Below are 19,354 nucleotides of genomic sequence, written 5' to 3'. Positions count from 1 at the left end.
AACCCAGGGCAATCAGTGGCTACTCCAGGATGTGAACCAGTAAAGATGACAGACTGGCCCGTTAGAAATCCAAGGCAGTTTATGAGACAGTCAGCTTTAGGGAGGGCTTTGGGGACTCTCTTGCCTTTTCTTCCCTGTACTCTTCATCTAACCACCAGCCACTGATACAAGGGTTCCTTTCTCTTTCTCTTTTCTTTCCTTCTTGGGCTATTTTTTAAAACTTCTTAACCAACCCCTGTACATGCTCTCATCAAGCAGGGCCCCAGTGGGTCCTTGGTGAGGGGAGACTGAGGAGTGTCACCTGTGCGGACCACAGACAGCGCCATCAGGAACTGACAGAGCAGCAGCTGCTTGCTGAGGATCTCCTGCAGGTTTTCCTGCCCCTCCACAGAGAAGCCCTGAAAGGAGAGCACAAGTCTGGAGAGAAACGGGAAGGACTGAGACTTCCATCCCTACCTCGTCTCAGCAGGAGCTCCTGGGGTCAGACAGACACAGTCTGACGGATCAGCATTTCAGTGTCTTCGTCTAAGTGTGTGGTCAGTTACAGACAAAGGACCCCGGCCTAAATGCTGAACTTGAGCCACCTTCCTGCCTCAGCACTCCTAAACCACAGGACCAAGTCTGCTTCTCCAAAGAAATGGTCCAGAAAACCTTGAAATTCACATGGGAACCCCGAGACACGAAAGGCGAAGAGAGGCAAAGTACTGGCTTATACCACTGGCCAACCACGAGACAGAAAACATTTAAGGCCTAAGAAGAAATTGCAGAGAGTAAATGTCAGGAGAATGTTCTGCTGCTGTGGGATGGTCTGTATGTCAAATGCTCTGATTGGTCAATAAATAAAACACTGATTGGCCAGTGGCCAGGCAGGAAGTATAGGCGGGACTAACAGGAGAATTGAGAGAACAGGAAGGTGGGAGGAGACACTGCCAGCTGCTGCCATGACAAGCAGCATGTGAAATGCCGGTAAGCCACAAGCCACGTGGCAAGGTATAGATTTATAGAAATGGATTAAGTTAAGCTATAAGAAGAGTTAGCAAGAAGCCTGCCATGGCCATACAGTTTGTAAATAATATAAGCATCTGTGTGTTTATTTTATAAGTGGGCTGTCGGACTGCCAGGGTTTGGCAGGAGCTGGAGAGAAAACTCTCCAGCTACATTCTGCCACTACACTGACCTCAGCAGGCCCCAGGTCTGACCTAAGAGAATTATAATTAAGGATTTTCTTACAATACCCACTACTCTGTGCTTAGCTGTGGAACCCCTCCAGCTGGCACACTCTCAGGCCAGGGTTTGCTCCAAGGCTGCATACTGTGATTCCTAGAGCATCTCCTTCAGCAGGGAGATGCCAGACACAAACCATGCTTACACTCAGATAAAGGAGTCAGGCAACGGGGAGAAAGGACTGCTCTCTAACGGGTACGGTTTCAGTTTTACAAAATGAAAACGTTCTGGAGACCAGCTGCACAGCAGAGTGACTAGACAAACACTACTAAACAGTACTCTCAGGACAAACTGTGTCGTATGCTATGACTACACAGCAGAGAGGGTGAGAGCACTAGCTTCTACTAAGATACCCGCATAGGCCAGATCTCACTGAGCAGTCCTATAAAAGTAAGTAATGTTTGCTATTGTCTCCCAGATGTAAAGATGTTTCTCAGAATGCATGTTTGTTATAGAGCTAATGAAGAATTAGAAAGAAAGCCAGGCATGGTGGCACATGCCTATAACTCCAGTACTTGGGAGGTAAAGGCTGGAGGATCAGACGTCAAGGCCTGGGGCTGGAGGGAAGGCTCAGAGGTTAAGAGCACTGACTACTCTTCCAGAGATCTTGAGTTCAATTCCCAGCAACCACATGGTGGCTCACAACCATCTGTAATGAGATCTGGTGCCCTCTTCTGGCCTGCAGGCATACATGCAGGCAGAACACTGTATACATAATAAATAAATAAATGAATGAATGAATAATAAATAATTTTAAAAGTTCCCATTCTTTAAAAAAAGAAGGAGGAGGAGGAGAAGAAGAAGAAGAAATAATCAAGACCTGCTTCATCTTATAGTAAGTCTGAGGCCAGCCTGAAAATTTGAAAATAAGAGAAGAGAAAGAGGTAAAGAGATAGGGGTGGGAATGTTCAATGTACACTATATACTTGTATAAAAATATCCTTCTGTAACACATTACCATATACACCAAAAATTTCCAATTAGTAATAGAGAGAAATCCAAAGGCCAGGGCAGCCCTCCTGCTGCCAAAGCACACACTCTGAGCTCGCAGCTCTGCTTACTGTCCACTGCAATAAAGAAGCAGCGACAGAACCAGCAGACCCCACGCACCTGCTCCACAGGAGCAGCCCCTCCCTCTCAGCCCCAGCTCTCCATCTGCTGTCCCTACTGTGGACATCCTAGATCCTTCTGACACCCTGCCTTCCTCTACACACCGAGGACTCACAAGGCTCTTCCCCACCCCAGCTATCTGATCCTACAGCACACGGCACGCTGTCTGTCCTTCCTCGAAAACAAGTGGTGGCTCACACCAGAAGGGAGCCCCTGTGGCATCCCATCACTGGATGAGAGCCTCTGCCCAACAGTGTGGTGGTCAGTTCTCTCTGCATCCCAAGCAGCTGCTCAGTAGGCCCTTGAAAATTCACTTCAGCCAACCAGGGGCCTCCATGGATTCTGTGCTGCTGCTACTGCTTAAGTGTCTGTCAGTGCATGAGAGGCTCGGAGGAGGCCACTTGTAGACAGCCTCCAACAGCAACAACCAAGATGACAAGTAATAGTAATGTGCCTCCCATTCAGTTTTGCCTAGTTGATTTAGCTGGAGTCCATGCTTCATTGGTTCCTTAGCAACTAAGGCGTTTGTCAGCAAAGTGAGCTCAAGCAAATGTGTCCACGATAGTATAGTCTTTATAAAAATTTTAAGAAAAATGTATAAGATAAGTAAAAATGTGTATTCCCTACTATCTGAACAGTAAGTTACCATTTCCAGTGGAGGCTAAAGAACAAACCAAAGCATTTCTCAAGTGTGTGTGTGTGGCAGGGGGTGGGATGGGGTGGGTAGGGGTGGGGGTAGGGGTTCAGAAGCAGAGCACTTATTTAGAATGCCCAAGGCCAGGGGTTTAATCCCCAGCACAGCAAGCAAAAACAACCCTCTAAATTCACAACACATCCTTAAAACATCTTTACAAGGACAGTCACCTACCCCATCTGCCATGAGAAAGTGGACACCCTTGCGATCTGTGTTTTCCAGGACAAAATTCCGAAATGCATTGATGTTTTCTGGGCGGGTGATATCTCCATCTCCATCGACCCCGCCCTCACCTGATAAGATACAAGAACCCCATAAGTGTAGCTGGGTGGTGGTGGCACATGCCTTTAATCTCATCATTTGGGAGGCAGAGACAGGCGGTTCTTTGTGAGTTCAATCAAGGCCAGCCTGGTCTACAGAGTGAGTTCCAGGACAGCCACTGCTGTTACACAGAGAAGCCCTGTCTCGAAAAATCAAAAATCAAATGAAAGAACCCTGTGAGTTTACCTGCTGTCTGGAGCTATTAGGGAACCCCACCCTCACCTAATGGGACACAAGAACCCTGGGAGTTTACTTGCTGCTGGGAGCTAGGCCAGGAGCTCTCAGGGACAGTGAGCACAGATACCAAGTAAGCTCTAAGACCCAGGACCCATCCTGCTTGTTGGTCACAGACTAGCAAGAACCAAGCCCTGCACTCAAATGGAACTGACCAGTCAACAGTCATCAACTGAAGCAGAGGATTTTCCTTTTCAAAGCATTTATGCTTAGAAACCAGTATCAGCTGGACATGGGAGGCTAATGCCTACAGGTATTCAGGAACTGGAGGCTAACCTGGGATACACAGGAAGTTTTAGGTTGGCCTGGAACATAAAGAGACTCTTTCTTTAAACAACAAAAAGTCCAAGCTGAGCATGGTGGTATACACCTTTAATCCCAGCACTCGGGAGGCTGAAGCAGGCGGATCTCTGTGAGTTGATGCCATCCTGATCTACACAGTGAGTCCCAGGCCAGTCAGGGCTACATAGAAAGACCCTGTCTCAAAAACAAAGTACAACAACACGCACACGCACACACACACACACACGCACACAAACAGAAAACAAAACCATGACAAACACACTCCACATCAACCTCCAGTAAGGACTGTTAGCAATAAATTTAGGATTTGCTGACAGATCCCGTTCTATTTGTCAGGGCAGGGAGACTGCTGCAGCTCCTGCGCTGACTGCTAGAAGTGTAGTTCCTGCAACCCACAGGGGCTGATCTGTGTGTTAATGGCCTTGCCACTTTCCAGCTAGGAATCGGGCAGTCTCATTGTCCCCCATCACCACACAAGAACCACGATCCTGCAAGGAGCAATTAACATGGCTTTGATGAGAGTGTGTCTGAAGGAGTGCAGGCCTGCGGCAAAAAAAGACACTTCAAAGGGACCCAAGCCCTCACGCCAGCCACGTGAACCCTCGTGAGACTAGAAGAGCACAGGCGGCAGCAGGGCTTTGGCCCTCGGGTCCCCAGACAGAAGCTGCCTCCTCCTCCTTCCCAGTCTCGCCCAGTTCACTGCCCCTACCATAGTAGGGCTCGAAGAGCTCACTGGAGGCCGAGTAGAAGTCCTCCAGCTTGAAGTCGTTGGGGCCCTTCAGAGTCATCCCAAAGCCCTTCGCATGCCACTTCTTCCTCCACAGCACGTACTCAGAGAAGCCGCCCGGTCCTGCGCAGACATCAGCAAAGTACAGAAGGTCAATGTCCCGGTCCTTCACCAGTGGCTTCTGCAAAGACAAGTGGAAGACAAGGAGACAGGGGACACAGATGACTCAGTAAAGAAAAGGAAGGAGAACTCGGGAAGAGGAGGCCAAAAACAGCCTATCAGCAAGTGTGATCCAGAGCCCCCACCAGGCCCTCAGCACCCAGTAGACTTTTCCTCCGTCACCAGTGCCCTCTGGAGCCTCCTCACCCAAAATATCAACACCTTTCCTACAACCAGGCCAACTCAGGCTCCTGATGAAAGCGTCTCTGTGCCTATCAGAGTGGTGTTTTCATGTCCTAGGTTCTTTCCTCACCACACTGTGCCTATCCTGTATCCTGGTAAGAGGAGTATTGCAGACAGAAGCACCAAGACACAAAGCAACCTGCCCACAGCAGTTGGAACAAAGCCAGGCCAGAGTCCAGAAGCCTGACCATTAGATTGCTCTCCCTAAGAAGAAATACTGCCCACCTCCCAGCTTCAAGGGCCTGCCTCCCTACACGACAGCTTCAATCTCCCCTCCCTGGCTCCTTCTCCCCTTTTGTCCTTCAATTACCTTTCCTCTGGAGTAAGTTTAGACTTAGAGAAAAGTGACCGATATAATGCAGTCAGCACAGTGGATACGAGCAGGAATCGTAAGTTTAAGCGCTGTAAACACTGCACAGAAAGAAGTCAAGGTTTCTCAGCACTGGGGCCTTAGCCCCGAGTTCTAGCCTCTCTAGCCAAAGGGAAGCAGGAAACTCAAGGACTCAAAGTATCTGGCCTCCATAAGGTGCCTAAATATGATCTCATCTGGTGATTTCAAAACCAGTGGCTTGTTGGTGCACAGTAGTGTTCATATATCATCCAGCACTTGGGAAGCTGATGCAGGAGGATTATTGTGAGTTCAAGGATAGTCTGGGTTACATAGCGAGATCTTGTCATAAAATAAGAACAGGGGGCCTTTATAAGCCCTGTCCAGAAGTCTGCTCATAAAAGAACAACTGGTTCTTAGCTCTGCCATTTCCTCACTGTGCAGTCAAGGACAAGCACAGATCTGAAGCTGTTAAGCTCAATTGCTCGACTGTAATTGGGATGAATGTAGGTATTTCTCAAGGCTACTGTAGGATTAAACAATGCAACCTGTAGCAAAGGTCTTTCTAAAACTATAAAGTAGTCACAAACACAAGATGGCTTTATTCAACTAGATCAGTTTCCCTGGAGTTAAACCTCGTCTTTTCCTATTTTTCTCTGTTTTCTGCCAAGTGCGGTATTGCACATAAAGTGGACACCGTCGATGCTGCCTCATTTCCACTCTCAAGGCCGAAAAGTAAATATCCACATTGACTTTTTCTTCTATCACACTTTACAGACAAGCTTTTCTTACCTAAATAACATCCTCAGGCATAAAACCCCTCATGTGATGTAATAATACCTCAAGGATGTAATTCCCTCCTTCCCTTGTTTCTTCCGATTCTAGCTCCCAATTTCTTTTTCTCTCCCAGTCCCGTCTTTCCTTTCCCTATAACCTGCAGCAACAGAGACCAATTATGAAACCTAAGAACTCCTCTTCTCTCCTTCTCCACACCACCCCAAGCTTCCATTTTTCTGATGCCCAGGCAGTAATTTGCCTGCCCCAAACACCCCTGAGGCCCAGCACGCCTATGCATCTAGCCACTTCCACCTCTGCTGGCAACTGCTCCCTGAAAACACACCAGGCCTGCTAGGCTTGGCTTTCACTCAGGTCCTCAGGGAAAATGGAGATGAAAAAGAAGTACGCACTAGGGCTAGAGAAACTAGTTTTTATCATGGTGTACAAAGACACATCTCTGACAGGGCCATTCTCCCTGGCCACTAACAATCAATTCAGGTCAAGAAGCTGCCTGAAGCTGTCCAAACACACTGCATCTCCCTATGTAACAAACATCCACCCTCAACATGAATGGTACAATCCTGTGCTTACTTCATTCTCATGACAGCAAAAGACAATAACCAGATCCCAGCTGCTGAGGGCAGACACATCCAAAAGCCCAGATGACGCTGTGACTTCCTATCAGCTTAACAGAGCTCCTCTGCTAGGCATGGGCTTTAAAGGAAATCACTGGGAGCTCAGAAAATTAAATCAACGTTGTTTCAATGTAATTTTCTCAAGATGCTAATTCCAGGAGCGTTTTGTGCTGCCTGCTGGCCCTGGAACATGGGGAGGGCCCTGGAGAGAAAAGAGCAAAGGCTGGAGGGTCTCCACGCCAGCTTTATCAGCATGGAGCAAGTAGTTAGGCAGGGGAGCTGAAACATCAAAGAACTTGAAAACAAGTTCCTCTAGCCGGTGGGTAGTGGGTTGGGGGAGTCGAGTAGATGAGGGTTCACGAAGCAGAAACAGGTCTGGGGCAGCCGGCTCCCGGCCCTGTCACTGTGAAGGAAACCAACTTTCTAGGAGTGGCTAAAAATGCTTTGACCCCACAGGGAATTCTAGAATGAAATTTCCTTTTTGGCTTTCTCTATCATTATGGAGGGCCAATGTTCAGAGAAATGAGATGTAGCAGAGCAGAAAATCATTTTGCTCTACCGATTCTAGAGAAAGGCCAAAGCCTCATAATTATGATCCCACACAGAGCTTGTTCAGGGTAGCAGAAAGAGAAAATGACCCCGCTGAAATCACAGCTCTTTAGAGCCTGTGCGCTGGAACACTCCTGGGACCAGGGAGCACTGAGGACTCTATCTGGGGATGCAGAGCAGACACATCGCTGCCACACAGCAGGAACACACTCGCACTGAACAAATGGCAATCTCTGAGCCACTGGAGCTCAAGTCCACTCGGCACGAAATCTCACCCCACGAGAGTCCAGGGGGTTTGTGAACATACGATCAAACACAAAATCCATGTTAGCCATCTTCATTGCTGCCCTGGAACAAAGCAAGAAGGAAAGCAGGGTCAGTCCCAGGTGGAAGGCGGACTGGTGTAAGCAGGAAGGGAGGGCTGTCCAGCACACCTGTTAAGGAAGAAGACTCCTCGGATCATCTCATAGGGATTGGCTCTGGTGCGGGCTCGCCTCATCTCCTCCCCATCCAGGATGTCAAACACACTCTGCCAGAAGAGAAGGAGACTCTACAGCAAGATCACAGCAGGCCCTCTGGGGCAGGACCGGGTCTCGAGACTCACTGCTCTCCAAGGAACCGGGCTCCTGCTGCATCCCGGCTCTGAACTACCCAGCTGTGTGACCCTGACAACTGGCTCCATCGCTCTCCCCCGTGAATCGGTAAAAACCCCAACCAAGCAGACGCCTGGGTGTGGTTAAGTGGTTAAAGCACCCCTGCTGCACAGAAAGCCAACTCTGCACAGCTAATTCTCACAGCAAATTGTTTCCCCATGTCGCCACAACCTTCCCAAGGATTCAGGTCCTGGCACTCAGGATCCCTTGATTGGAACTCTAACTTTAAAAACAAGCTGGGCAGTGGTGGCTCATGCCTTTAATCAAGCACTCTGTAGGCAGAGGCAGGGAGATCTCTGAGTCAGCCTGGGCTACAGAGTGAGTTCTCAAACAGCCAGGACTACACAGAGAAACCCTGTCTCAAAAAACAAAATAAACAAATAAACTTAAAAAAAAAAAATCAAGACCAGGGTCTCCTACACACACACACATACACACACACACACACACACACACACACACACACACACACACACACACACACCAAAACAAAACAAAACACAGGGGTAGGGGTAGGGGGATTCCTCCTTTCTTCTAACTCTACTCTCTAGGAACAGACATCCTCATTACACTTGAGAAACAGTCACCTTATGTAAATCCTGTCTGCCAAGAAAAAGGGGGGACGCTTTGTGAAGGAGCCTTCATTTTTTCAAACCCACTTCCTCCTCTGAGTACCCAGGTGTATGACCCCTGACCTGCACTGAGGCCAGAAGATGGAAAGGGAAACTAGCACTTACCCAAGTGTTGCTACACACTCTGACTTCATTTAACACTCACAGCCACCCAGAGAAGTACCTTCTACAGTTTTACAGAGGCACCAAGCTACGAGCCCACGGTCACACAGCAAAAAAACTGTAGAAATGAGGCTCAAATACCGATCTACCTGATGCTGACAAAATGACTAAACTTCCACTTCACTAGGCCCCTTGGTAACGTATCAGCAGGATCTGACACACTGAGGTTAAGTGAGTGCTCTGCTGACGGCTGACCACGTAGACAACACAACAGGCCAAGGCCAGACAGTTATCAGAAAACCACCACCTTGGACATATGTGTCATGGATTCTTCCCATCTCCAGGAAAAGACTTCAATGTCACACTCCCACCAAAAAGAACTAGAAAAGCCCCATTCACCTTACCCACAGGCTTCCCACCAGACCCAGGCCAGCCTTACCTTACATCTCAGCACACTGTGCAGCAGCTCTTCCCCACAGAACTCTGTTTCATCTTCAATCACCATCTTTCTCTACAGGGAGAAGAAAATCATAAACATTGACCAAGTGTGACTATTTACTGGGACAGTGGGGAGATTACGGCTCTGAGTGCTCAGAGCAAGAAGGGGCTTAAGTCCCTGCCAAGAAACATCAATCCCTGAGGGGCAGAAAGAGACAATTCCAAATCCCTCTGGCTGTGCTCCAGATGGCTGTGAGATGAAGCAGTCTGCTGGGAGCTCTGGGTAGAATACCATATGGTCACAGCACGCCCAAATGCTGAGGCTGGAAAGAGCACACAGGAAGGAGACACACAAGCTGCCTGCCCTAGAGCAGACAGGCAAAAGGACAGGGCTCCCCTGCATGACAAGCCTGTCCTTCATCCAGGAAGCCTGCACTCTGAGATGGGCAAAAGTGCCTGACACCGGGCGATGACCTGGTGACATTACAGAGACCAAGGGCCCAACCAGCACTGGCCCTCGTAGGACGCCAGGTCCAACCCAGCTGTGTTGCTAGCTCAGGAACAACTTTTCCCAGGGGCATAGGTGTGTGTGTGTGTGCGCGCGCGCGCGTGCGTGCAGCAGGCCCATCTATGCCATGGCACCCACGGCGTGTTCAGAAGACAATCTCAGGAGCTGGTTCTCTGCAGGCAGTTGTGTTGGTCCCTCCAGAAATCACACCAGGCTTACATACAGACGCCTCTACTGACGGAGCCATCTCGCTGGCCTGGTGTCAAACTGTACACGTCTCAGAGTCACTGAGGGAGCCGAGGGCACATGTCCAGTATAGAGTGCTTGTCTAGCAAGTATAAGTTCAATCCCTAACTGTAGTGGGTAGCTGTTCCAGCTTTGACCTGGAAGTACTACCCCCAATGAGGCTTTGGTAACTGTCACACCTAGAAGGTGGAGCCGAGACAGGAGCCCTGAAGACCCGAGATCCGGATGCGCTGGCTCTCTTGGTTCCTGAATCCTGGACGCTGGAGGTAGACCAAGCAGAGTTCTCCAGAGAACACCGCCGGACTGTGCTTCACCTTTCCCAGTCCCTATAACCTATCCCTTCACTTGTAAGTTACCCCACAAAATAAATCCCTTTTAACTGCGTGGAGTGGCCTTAATATTTCAACCAATACCTAACACTCAAGAAACCAACAAAACCCCAAGAGTTATTGTTTATATGAGTTAGATATAGTTTATTAAAAGAAATCAAAACTGAGATTCTTAAATATTTCTTTACTTAACTCAAAACAATAATATGCTAAATTGTTTTGTTTAAAATGATCTTATTTTCAAAACAAAGTTTAGTAAGTAGTTGTAGTTTCCACTTCTAGAAATTTCTTCAGTGTGTAGCTTGGTAAAAGGAAGGGGGCCAAGGCTCCCTACCTGGCTTTTGCATTTCAGTCAGCTGTTACAGTGTGGCGGGCACTGGCCTCTGGAAACCCCATTAGTCAGATGGAGAAAGCCAGAGTGAAAAGAACAAAAACTCGGTGTCATGAAGGCAGCTTTGGCTCTGGAGTTCCTGAAGTCATCCTACTTCTAGAAACCACACTGGAGTGGTAATCAATCACCTCATTTTCAATTTTCCAGAATGAGATTAAACAAACGCCTTTGCTGACAATGCGCTGGTCACTCTGAAGAAAGGAATGGTGTCCTCCTTTCCCTACCTGAATGGGGCCTAGCACTAACCAGACAATGCACTGAAGCACAACAAGCTATTCCAAAGGCATCCCACGGAGGGCAGAGATGACTGGTGTTGCTAATTTTCAAGTTTCATGCCACATCTCCTGGGCACATCCCTGTGGCACGGCATCCACATTTTTCTAAAGCTGTAGATTCAAAGGAAAGAAAAGCAGAAACTGGGCACATTCTCATGAAACCCTACCTTTCCCACAACCATCCAGTCACTCATCTCCCGAGAGTCAGGAATTTCAGTAGTACATTCTGGAAACCACGACACCTGCTCACAGGCACTGGGCTACAAACAAAGAAGAGGCAGAGAAGTCAATGAGATAGGCTTAGGATTCTGCCCCAACTCACCAGGGTTTCCCCAAAACAATTCAGAGGGTCTCAGATAGGCCAGGAAAGATCTAAATTGGTGATGCTAAATGCAAGTAATCAGACACGAGAAATGAAAGCTGAAGAACAGCTCCAACTCTATTTGAATCCTTCAGAAAATGTCTGAATCTCCAATGTTTCTTTCATTCGATGAGTACCTACTGTAAGCACTCAAACTGCAGAATGAAAGAAGACGTGTCTCTGACCTAAGGCATTTAATAAGAGACTGAGGACAGAGAAACATCGAGACAGTGCCACATAAATACAATCCTCTGAGAAGGAAGACTGAGCAGCACTTAGCCTCACCTAATGCTAACGCCTCCAATGGTGTTCACAAAATAACCCAGAAACCGGTCAGTAGTCTCCCCCAGCACTGACTCCAGGGGAGCACAAGTTCCTATCTGGTGTCTGCTTCCTCTTAACTTTTCAAGTGTTCTCCTGAGCAGACCGAGACAGGGTTCTCACCTGCCATACACTAGCACCACTTGCAGAGCTTTCAAAGAGTAAATACTTTTTAGAGCACATGGTTGAGGTTGATCTGGTGTGGGTATCAAGTCTGCAAATAACTGTACAGTGAACCTAGGACTAAGTGCCACTGGGCTACAAAAATGTGGATTCTAAAACCTACCCAGGTGGCTGACCTGAGTGTCAGCTGAACAGACTGTTTCCCAAGCAAGAAGTTCACCACTGCAAACGGAAGCTATGTGATTAAAGGTAAGGTTACATGCTCTGAACGGCATAAAATGGTATCCCAATGCAAGCTTTTATTCATTTGTTGAATAAAAGCAGAACCAATCTCCCCATTGAAACTTGGACATTAAGACTACCTAGGGGAGGCGGTGGTGGCACACGCCTTTAATCCCAGCACTCGGGAGACAGAGCCAGTCGGATCTCTGTGAGTTCAAGGCCAGCCTGGGATACCAAGTGAGTTCCAGGAAAGGCACAAAGCTACACAGGGGAAACCCTGTCTCAAGAAACCAAAAAACAAAACAAAACAAAACAAAACAAAAAAAAAAAAAAAAAAAAAAAAAAGACTACCTAGGGGATAGATCTGCCTGAGATATAAAACCTTGAACTTTGCACACATGCACTCCAAGAGCTCCTGAGCACTTTCTCCCTGTGGCCCACCCAGGGTCATCTGCCTTAAAGAAGCGGCTACCAACTGGCTGTGCAGTCACACCCTTCCTTCCTTACCAGGGAACTTCTGTCTGAGAAAAATGAATTACGGCCACTGGTAACTGCCACAGCTTCACCATAACAAAGGGTTTTTTGTTTTTTTTTTTTAAATAGTCTATCTCCTTAAGCCGGGCAGTGGTGGCACATGTCTTTAATCCTAGCACTCAGGAGGCAGAGGCAGGTGGATCTCTAGGCAGGTGGATCTCTGTGAGTTTGAGGCCAGTCTGGGCTACAGAGGGAGTTCCAGGACAGCCAGGGCTAAACCCTGTTGAGACACCCCCCCCCCCAAAAAAAAAGCCTATCTCAAGAGAGATTTTAACAATCAACTTTCACAATTCAAATTTAACAGTGAACTCAAGTCCACGCCACTGAAAGGACCAGAGCCTCTAGGTACTTGTTTCCACACAAAGGAGGACAAGGAAGATACTCAGAGTCTCTAAAGAAAAGCCAAATGTAGCCACAAATTATAGCAATTTCCCAGCATTCAGAGCCACGCCTGTTTACCTACAGCTACTACGCAGACAGTCAGAAAACCATGCTGTTTCCCCTAACCTCAACTCTGTAACACTACTGTCTCAGATTACTAATGTTTTCGGGTACTTTTATTATACCTGCTTCAAATCTGTTGAGGAGTAAGGTGAAAATAAACAAAACTTCAACACTATCTATGCATGACAATGATTTTTTTTTTGTTTTTTGTTTGTTTTGTTTTGTTTTTTTCAAGACAGGGTTTCTCTGTGTAGCTTTGCAACTTTCCTGGATCTCACTCTGTAGACCAGGCTGGCCTCGAATTCACAGAGATCCTCCTGCCTCTGCCTCCCGAGTGCTGGGATTAAAGCGTGGCCACCACTGCACAGCATGACAATGAATTTTTTTTTTTTTTTTTTTTGGTTTTTCGAGACAGGGTTTCTCTGTGTAGCTTTGCGCCTTTCCTGGAGCTCACTTGGTAGCCCAGGCTGGCCTCGAACTCACAGAGATCCGCCTGGCTCTGCCTCCCGAGTGCTGGGATTAAAGGCGTGCGCCACCACCGCCCGGCGACAATGAATTTTTAAAGCCTCTTTTTGGCCTAGAGATCTAGCTCAGTGGTAAAGCGCTTTCCTGGTATGTGCAAGAATTGGTTTGATTCTCAACCCTATAAAAAGTTTCTCTATCTTACAACAAATACAATCAAGTAATAAGCAATTAAGCAGCACAATAGGAGAACTGTACACCTGTTCAGATCCTGGATAACAAAACCTGTGAAGATGAATGTCAGAGGCTCATAATCCACCCCGTACTCAAGGGGCACTGGGTGCCCATTCGCCTGTTGAACCCTCCTGGCAGAGAGAGAACTCCCTAGCCTGTGAAATTTAACAGTCTACTAGGAATATTTCACTCAGCTATTAGAAGTTCTTTGTGTAGCTGAAGTCTTCCTTGTATCTTATTCTAACAGTCTCAGTTCTAGAAAACAACAGAACAAAGCGATAGTGCTGAATATTGCCTCAAGTGTCCTTTTCATTCTCTTAGTTAGGGTTTCTACTGCTGTGATCAAACACCATGACCAAAAAGCAATTTAGGAAGGAAAGGGTTTATTTCCCTTACACTTCCACATCATAGTCCATCATTGAAGGAAGTCAGGACAGGAACTAGAAATGGGAGAAACCACAAGGTAGGAGCTGAAGCAGAGGCCATAGAGGGGTGTTGCTTACGGGCTTGCTCATTATGGCTTGCTCAGACTGCTTTCTTTTTTGGTTTGTTTGTTTCTTTTAAGACAGGGTTTCTCTGTGTAGGCCTGGCCATCCTGGAACTCCCTCTGTAGACCAGGTTGGCTTCGAACTCACAGAGATCCACCTGCCTCTGCCCCGAGTACTGGGATTAAAGGTGTGCACAACCACTGCCCGGCAGCCTGCATTCTTTTGGGGGCTTTTTTATTTTTGTTGTTTTTTTGAAACAGGATTTCTCTGTGTAATCCTGGCTGTCCTGGAACTCGCTCTGTAGTCCAGCAGGCTGGCCTCAAACTCAGTCCTGCCTGCCTCTGCCTCCTGGGTACTGGGATTAAAAGTGTGCCACCACCACCCAGCTCACAGCCTGCATTCTTATAGCACCCGGGACCACCAACCCAGGGGTGGCACCACCCACAGTGAGCTGGACCTTCCCACATCAATCATCTATCAAGAAAATGCACCACAGACCTACCCGATCTGGTGGGGACAGCTTCTCAATTGAGGTTCTCTCTTCTAAATGACTCTAGCTTGTGTCAAGTTGACATAAATCTAGCCAGCACACCTTCCAGGTAAGATGGTAATTTTGAGCCCCTCTAACCACCCTGCTCAAATTAGGGTTCTAGTTTGTTAAAGTATGGTTTCAGAGAGCCACCCATTCAGAAGCACCCAGAGCTTTCCTGTGTCCTCCACCCTGACCAGTTTACCTCTGGCTCATCCCGCCAATCCACATTCAGCTCCCGATCAAAGCCCTGCAGTGTCAGACCCAAACCACGCCGGCCTTTCTGATTGGAGGTCTCCACGATGTCCTTCCGACCCTGGCTGTATTTACCCAATCCTTCCCCTTCCCTGAAGCCCATCTTGGCCTGAAAAAGGAACAAAGCATAATTAATTTGGTCAACAGACATTTATTTAGTCCAATCACGGGTCGTACACTGTGAGAAACCCTGAGAAATAGACGGGGGGCCTCCAGTTGGCCTTTTGGCCTAATGGTGAAAAGAAGCACAACTAACTCACTGTGGGCCAGCAGCCATCTATTCTACAGGTGAAGTCTAGGGCAACCTGGTGCTGGACACACAGAGGAGACCGCAGTGCCGTAATGGGCACCAAGACTACTTAATGACTCTCACGGACATCTGCACAGCTCCCCCTTGCAGCTACTTTGTCCTGTTAAGTGGAAAGGAGCTCCAGGGTAGAGCTGAGAAAGAACCTAGCTTAGGACACAGCAGCTTCAAGCAGTAGCTTCTACCTTACCCTTTGCCCAGGCGTGTGGGCCTGCAGGAACCTATTCAGTTAGGAGAGTAACTCCAAGTCGATTCATGGAAAACAGAGGAGGAGGACACTTTAAGGTCCTGGCACAGAAACACCTTCTTCAATGTTCTGTCTATCAGTTCACGCTAAACTCCAGAGTTACTAGACAAAGGCACCCAAGTCCCAAATCCCAGATTCTTACCCAATCAAAGACCTTCAGTGCAGAGGTCTAATTGCTCCTGGAAAGTCTACGTTCTGCTTGAAAACTGCCACTGCCACTTATGGACCGGGCAGAGCCTGTATAGCGGCCACAGCGCTTCCCTGGGTCAGAGGCTAAGAAGTCATGAGCTTTCCCACCTGCCACTGACCCAAAGCTCAGAGGCTTCAACAGCATCCTGACCTTTCACCTCAGCAGCAGCACATCTCATTCTTAAACTAATCCAACAAAATTCAGGAGCCAACCATGACACTGGTGAGACTGGACAGAAGACATACGGACTTCTCTCAACTGTGTACGGCCACTGGTTTTAATGAGGAAAGTGAGCGGGTTTCCCTCGTCCTCTTGCTACCTGGAAGTGCATGTGAAAGCTGAGGGAGAAAGACAGGCCTTCTGTGGAAAGAGACCATGCTACTTGCCTCTATTTTCAGCACCCCAGAATCGACTGCTTTCTTTCCAGAGCACTCACTAGAGCAAAGCAGCATGGGATCTCCGCTACTGACACACTCGTGTCCAGGGAAGCACTCCCATCATGCACTAGTGAGGGGACTGAACTGAGGTCCAGTTCTGGGCAGGACGGGAGACACTGGCACTTTTCATGGATGATTCCAACATGACAGACAAATCTATTGAGAAGAGACCACACCTCTCCACTAAATCTCAACAGCCAGAAAGGAGAGGAAAAATACTCACAACCTAGCCTGTGCCAGCTGTCCCCCACCCCAACACCAATACACACTCGCCCCGCTTCTCTCGCCCTTCTGGGGCTGCTGTAGAAATCCATCCCAAACAAGGACATACCATGAGTTTCTGAGAAACACTATTATACATGGAATAGCGAGAAGACGTTCCCTCCACCAGGGAATCCGCTTTGAAGGCATCTTCGATACTATCCGAGTCGGGCTGCTTCCCCTCAGTCTCGCTGTCAGATCCACTGAGGCTTGTAATAGATGCTGAAAGAGAAAGAGAACTGTTTGGTGCGTCCCTATCACAAAACTGCCTTCCTATATCCACATCCCACGTGCTCAGCTATGTCTGGTATGTGTCCTGCATTGAATGGAGCTCATGCAATGACCCAGGGTCAAATCTCTACTCTAACCAACTGTATAATCTTGGACAAGTCACCAAAGTTCCTGCTTGGCACAGACCACATGGCAACTATTGCTGCTTGACAAAGTTCCAGCATTTGGAGTTTTTGGATCACAATTCTCCAGCACGCTTTTACTTTCATTATTAATGATTTTCACTATTAAGCCTTGCCTGTGGGCTTCAATGGAAGATGAGGATGCATACAATGGTAGCCTCTTTTTTTTTCCCCCTTTGGTCCCTGCTTTTTTTTTTTTTTTGAATTTTTTTTCCTTTTATTTTATTTTACAATACCATTCAGTTCTACATATCAGCCACGGGTTCCCCTATTCTCCCCCTCCCACCCCCTCCCCTTACCCCCAGCCTACCCCCCATTCCCACCTCCTCCAGGGCAAAGCCTCCCCTGAGGACTGAGATCAACCTGGTAGACTCAGTCCAGGCAGGTCCAGTCCCTTCCTCCCAGACTGAGCCAAGCGTCCCTGCATAAGCTCCAGGTTTCAAACAGCCAACTCATGCAATGCGCACAGGACCCGGTAACACTGCCTAGATGCCTCCCAAACAGATCAAGCCAATCAACTGTCTCACCTATTCAGAGGGCCTGATCCAGCTGGGGGTCCCTCAGCCTTTGGTTCATAGTTCATGTGTTTCCATTCGTTTGGCTATTTTTTTTTTTTCAGTAATTGAGTAAAACCGAAATTTATTATAAGCCACAGTCGTCCTAGGGACCTCCATGCTATATATATAGCCTCTATGGTTCTATGGGTTGTGGTCTGATTGTTCTTTATTTTATATCTAGAATCCACTTATGAGTGAGTACATATCATGACTGTCTTTCTGGGTTGGGGTTACCTCACTCAGGATGATTTTTTCTAGTTCCATCCATTTGCCTGCAAATTTCATGCTTTCATTGTTTTTCTCTGCTGAATAGTACTCCATTGTGTATATGTACAATGGTAGCCTCTTAAAACAAAATAATTCTTTGGAAAAAAATTCCCGCCACCATGGAACCATATAGCATAACTCTGCCGATACTCCCATACAACTTAACACCAAGCTGCTAAAAAATTTAGGTAAGTAACATATGCTTAATAAGTAAGATATATATTGATAGTCAAGATTTATGAATTCTTAAGGTCTACCCAAGTTCACAGTAATATTTGTCTAGCTTCATCTTTGCTCACTTTAAGCTTTAGCTATTTGGATAAACTAAGCCATATTTAAAAAAAAAAAAAAAATCTGGTGTTTTGGATCCTATCCTGGATCTGGCTCTGTAGCCCAGGCTGGCCTCAAACTCACAGAGATCGTCCTGGCTCTGCTTCCCGAGTGCTGGGATTAAAGGTGTGCGCCACCACCGCCTGGCTCAGCCTGCTTTCTATACTACTAAAAACTACCTGTCAGGGAATGAACGGCACCACCTGTGGTAGGCTGGACTCGACTACACCAGTCATTTATCAAGAAAATGCCCTACAGGTCAATGTGATAGAAGCATTTTCTCAGTTGAGATTCCTTCTTTCCAGATGACCCTAGCTTGTGTCAAGTTGACAAAAACCTAGGCCAGCACAATTGACACTTGTCAACTCAACCCACAAAGCCATCACTACTCAACTATAACCTTTCTTTTCTCATTTGTCCCTAAAATGTCATGTTAATATTAGTATCACGATATAAAACACAATATAACTTTAAAAGTCTCACAGTCTTAAAAAATTCTAACACTTTGAAAGTTCAGTCTCTTAAAAATATCTAAGTCTCATGTTCAGTTGATATCACTGGGAAGCCTGCTTTTTTCTGAAGGGAAACAGGGAGATGGACTGGGAGGAATGGGGGGAGGGTCTTGTAACTGTGGGCTCCTGAAAAATCAAAATAAGTTGCATACTTTTTATCCCAAGAGGGAAGAACCAAGGCACAGTCACAAGCAAAACCAAAGTTCAACAATGTAAGAAGTTCGGCTTGATGTCTGGGCCCCACTATGATCCTCTAGGCTCCGAAGGGCGCAGGCAGCTGTCTCTAGCGCTGCCGTTCACAGCACATGCAGCCTGCCTCACAGGCTCAGCCCCCCACTCCACAGCTGCTGCTCTCCTTGGTGGGCACTCACTGTACGGTGTCTCCAGTGGCCTCTCCTGACCTCTCACAGTGCCAACCCTCAGCCGCTCTGTGATCCTTTCATGCCTTTAAAACCAGTAGCAAGTGAGAGAATCTTACGTAGTATCAAACTCAGAGTGAGTTATAGCCTCGGTCACCTCCTGACCACAGCTTCTGTGCTGGTCTCTTGGTAATCAAACTGATTTCTCAGTTCCAGTTAATCAGCATTAATTGTCCCAGTAAAGCAAAGGTATTCACCTTGGTGGTACTACAGACCCTCCCTTCTTAATCAGTCACATCTAACTCCAGATTCTTGATTCGAATTTTTTTTTTCTTTTTTTTTTTTTTTTTTTTTGTTTTTTTCTAGACTGGGTTTCTCTGTGTAGCTTTGGAGCCTATCCTGGATCTTGCTCTGTATACCAGGCTGGCCTTGAACTCACAGAGATCCACCTGCCTCTGCTTCCCGAGTGCTGGGATTCTCAGACTTCCCTCTGAAACCGCACAGTCCAGGCCTCCATCCTCTACACTGCTCTCAGCAGGATCTTCCAGGTCCCACAACAGCTCAGTAAGCTCTGAGCACTCAGTGGCTTTTCCAGCCCCAAGTTCTAAACAACTCCATAATCC

The 19,354-nt window shown here is 47.4% G+C and overlaps 1 protein-coding gene across 1 annotated transcript in view; it reads right to left on the bottom strand.

Moving 5' to 3' along the window:
- Positions 1–19,354, bottom strand: part of Cmtr1 (cap methyltransferase 1) — a 45,247-nt gene that overhangs the window by 12,378 nt on the left and 13,515 nt on the right. The window contains exons 3-11 of the mRNA XM_028885039.2: positions 16,364–16,515; positions 14,802–14,960; positions 11,046–11,138; positions 9,131–9,202; positions 7,739–7,833; positions 7,580–7,652; positions 4,596–4,794; positions 3,203–3,321; positions 302–398 (exon numbers count right to left, since the gene is read on the bottom strand). Of these exons, the coding sequence (XP_028740872.1) occupies positions 302–398; positions 3,203–3,321; positions 4,596–4,794; positions 7,580–7,652; positions 7,739–7,833; positions 9,131–9,202; positions 11,046–11,138; positions 14,802–14,960; positions 16,364–16,515 (1,059 nt within the window). The remainder of the gene's footprint in view (positions 1–301; positions 399–3,202; positions 3,322–4,595; positions 4,795–7,579; positions 7,653–7,738; positions 7,834–9,130; positions 9,203–11,045; positions 11,139–14,801; positions 14,961–16,363; positions 16,516–19,354) is intronic.

The sequence above is a fragment of the Peromyscus leucopus genome, chromosome 16_21 (assembly GCF_004664715.2).
Source record: "Peromyscus leucopus breed LL Stock chromosome 16_21, UCI_PerLeu_2.1, whole genome shotgun sequence".
Lineage (NCBI taxonomy): Eukaryota > Metazoa > Chordata > Mammalia > Rodentia > Cricetidae > Peromyscus > Peromyscus leucopus.
This window is presented reverse-complemented; position numbering and strand designations above follow the sequence as displayed.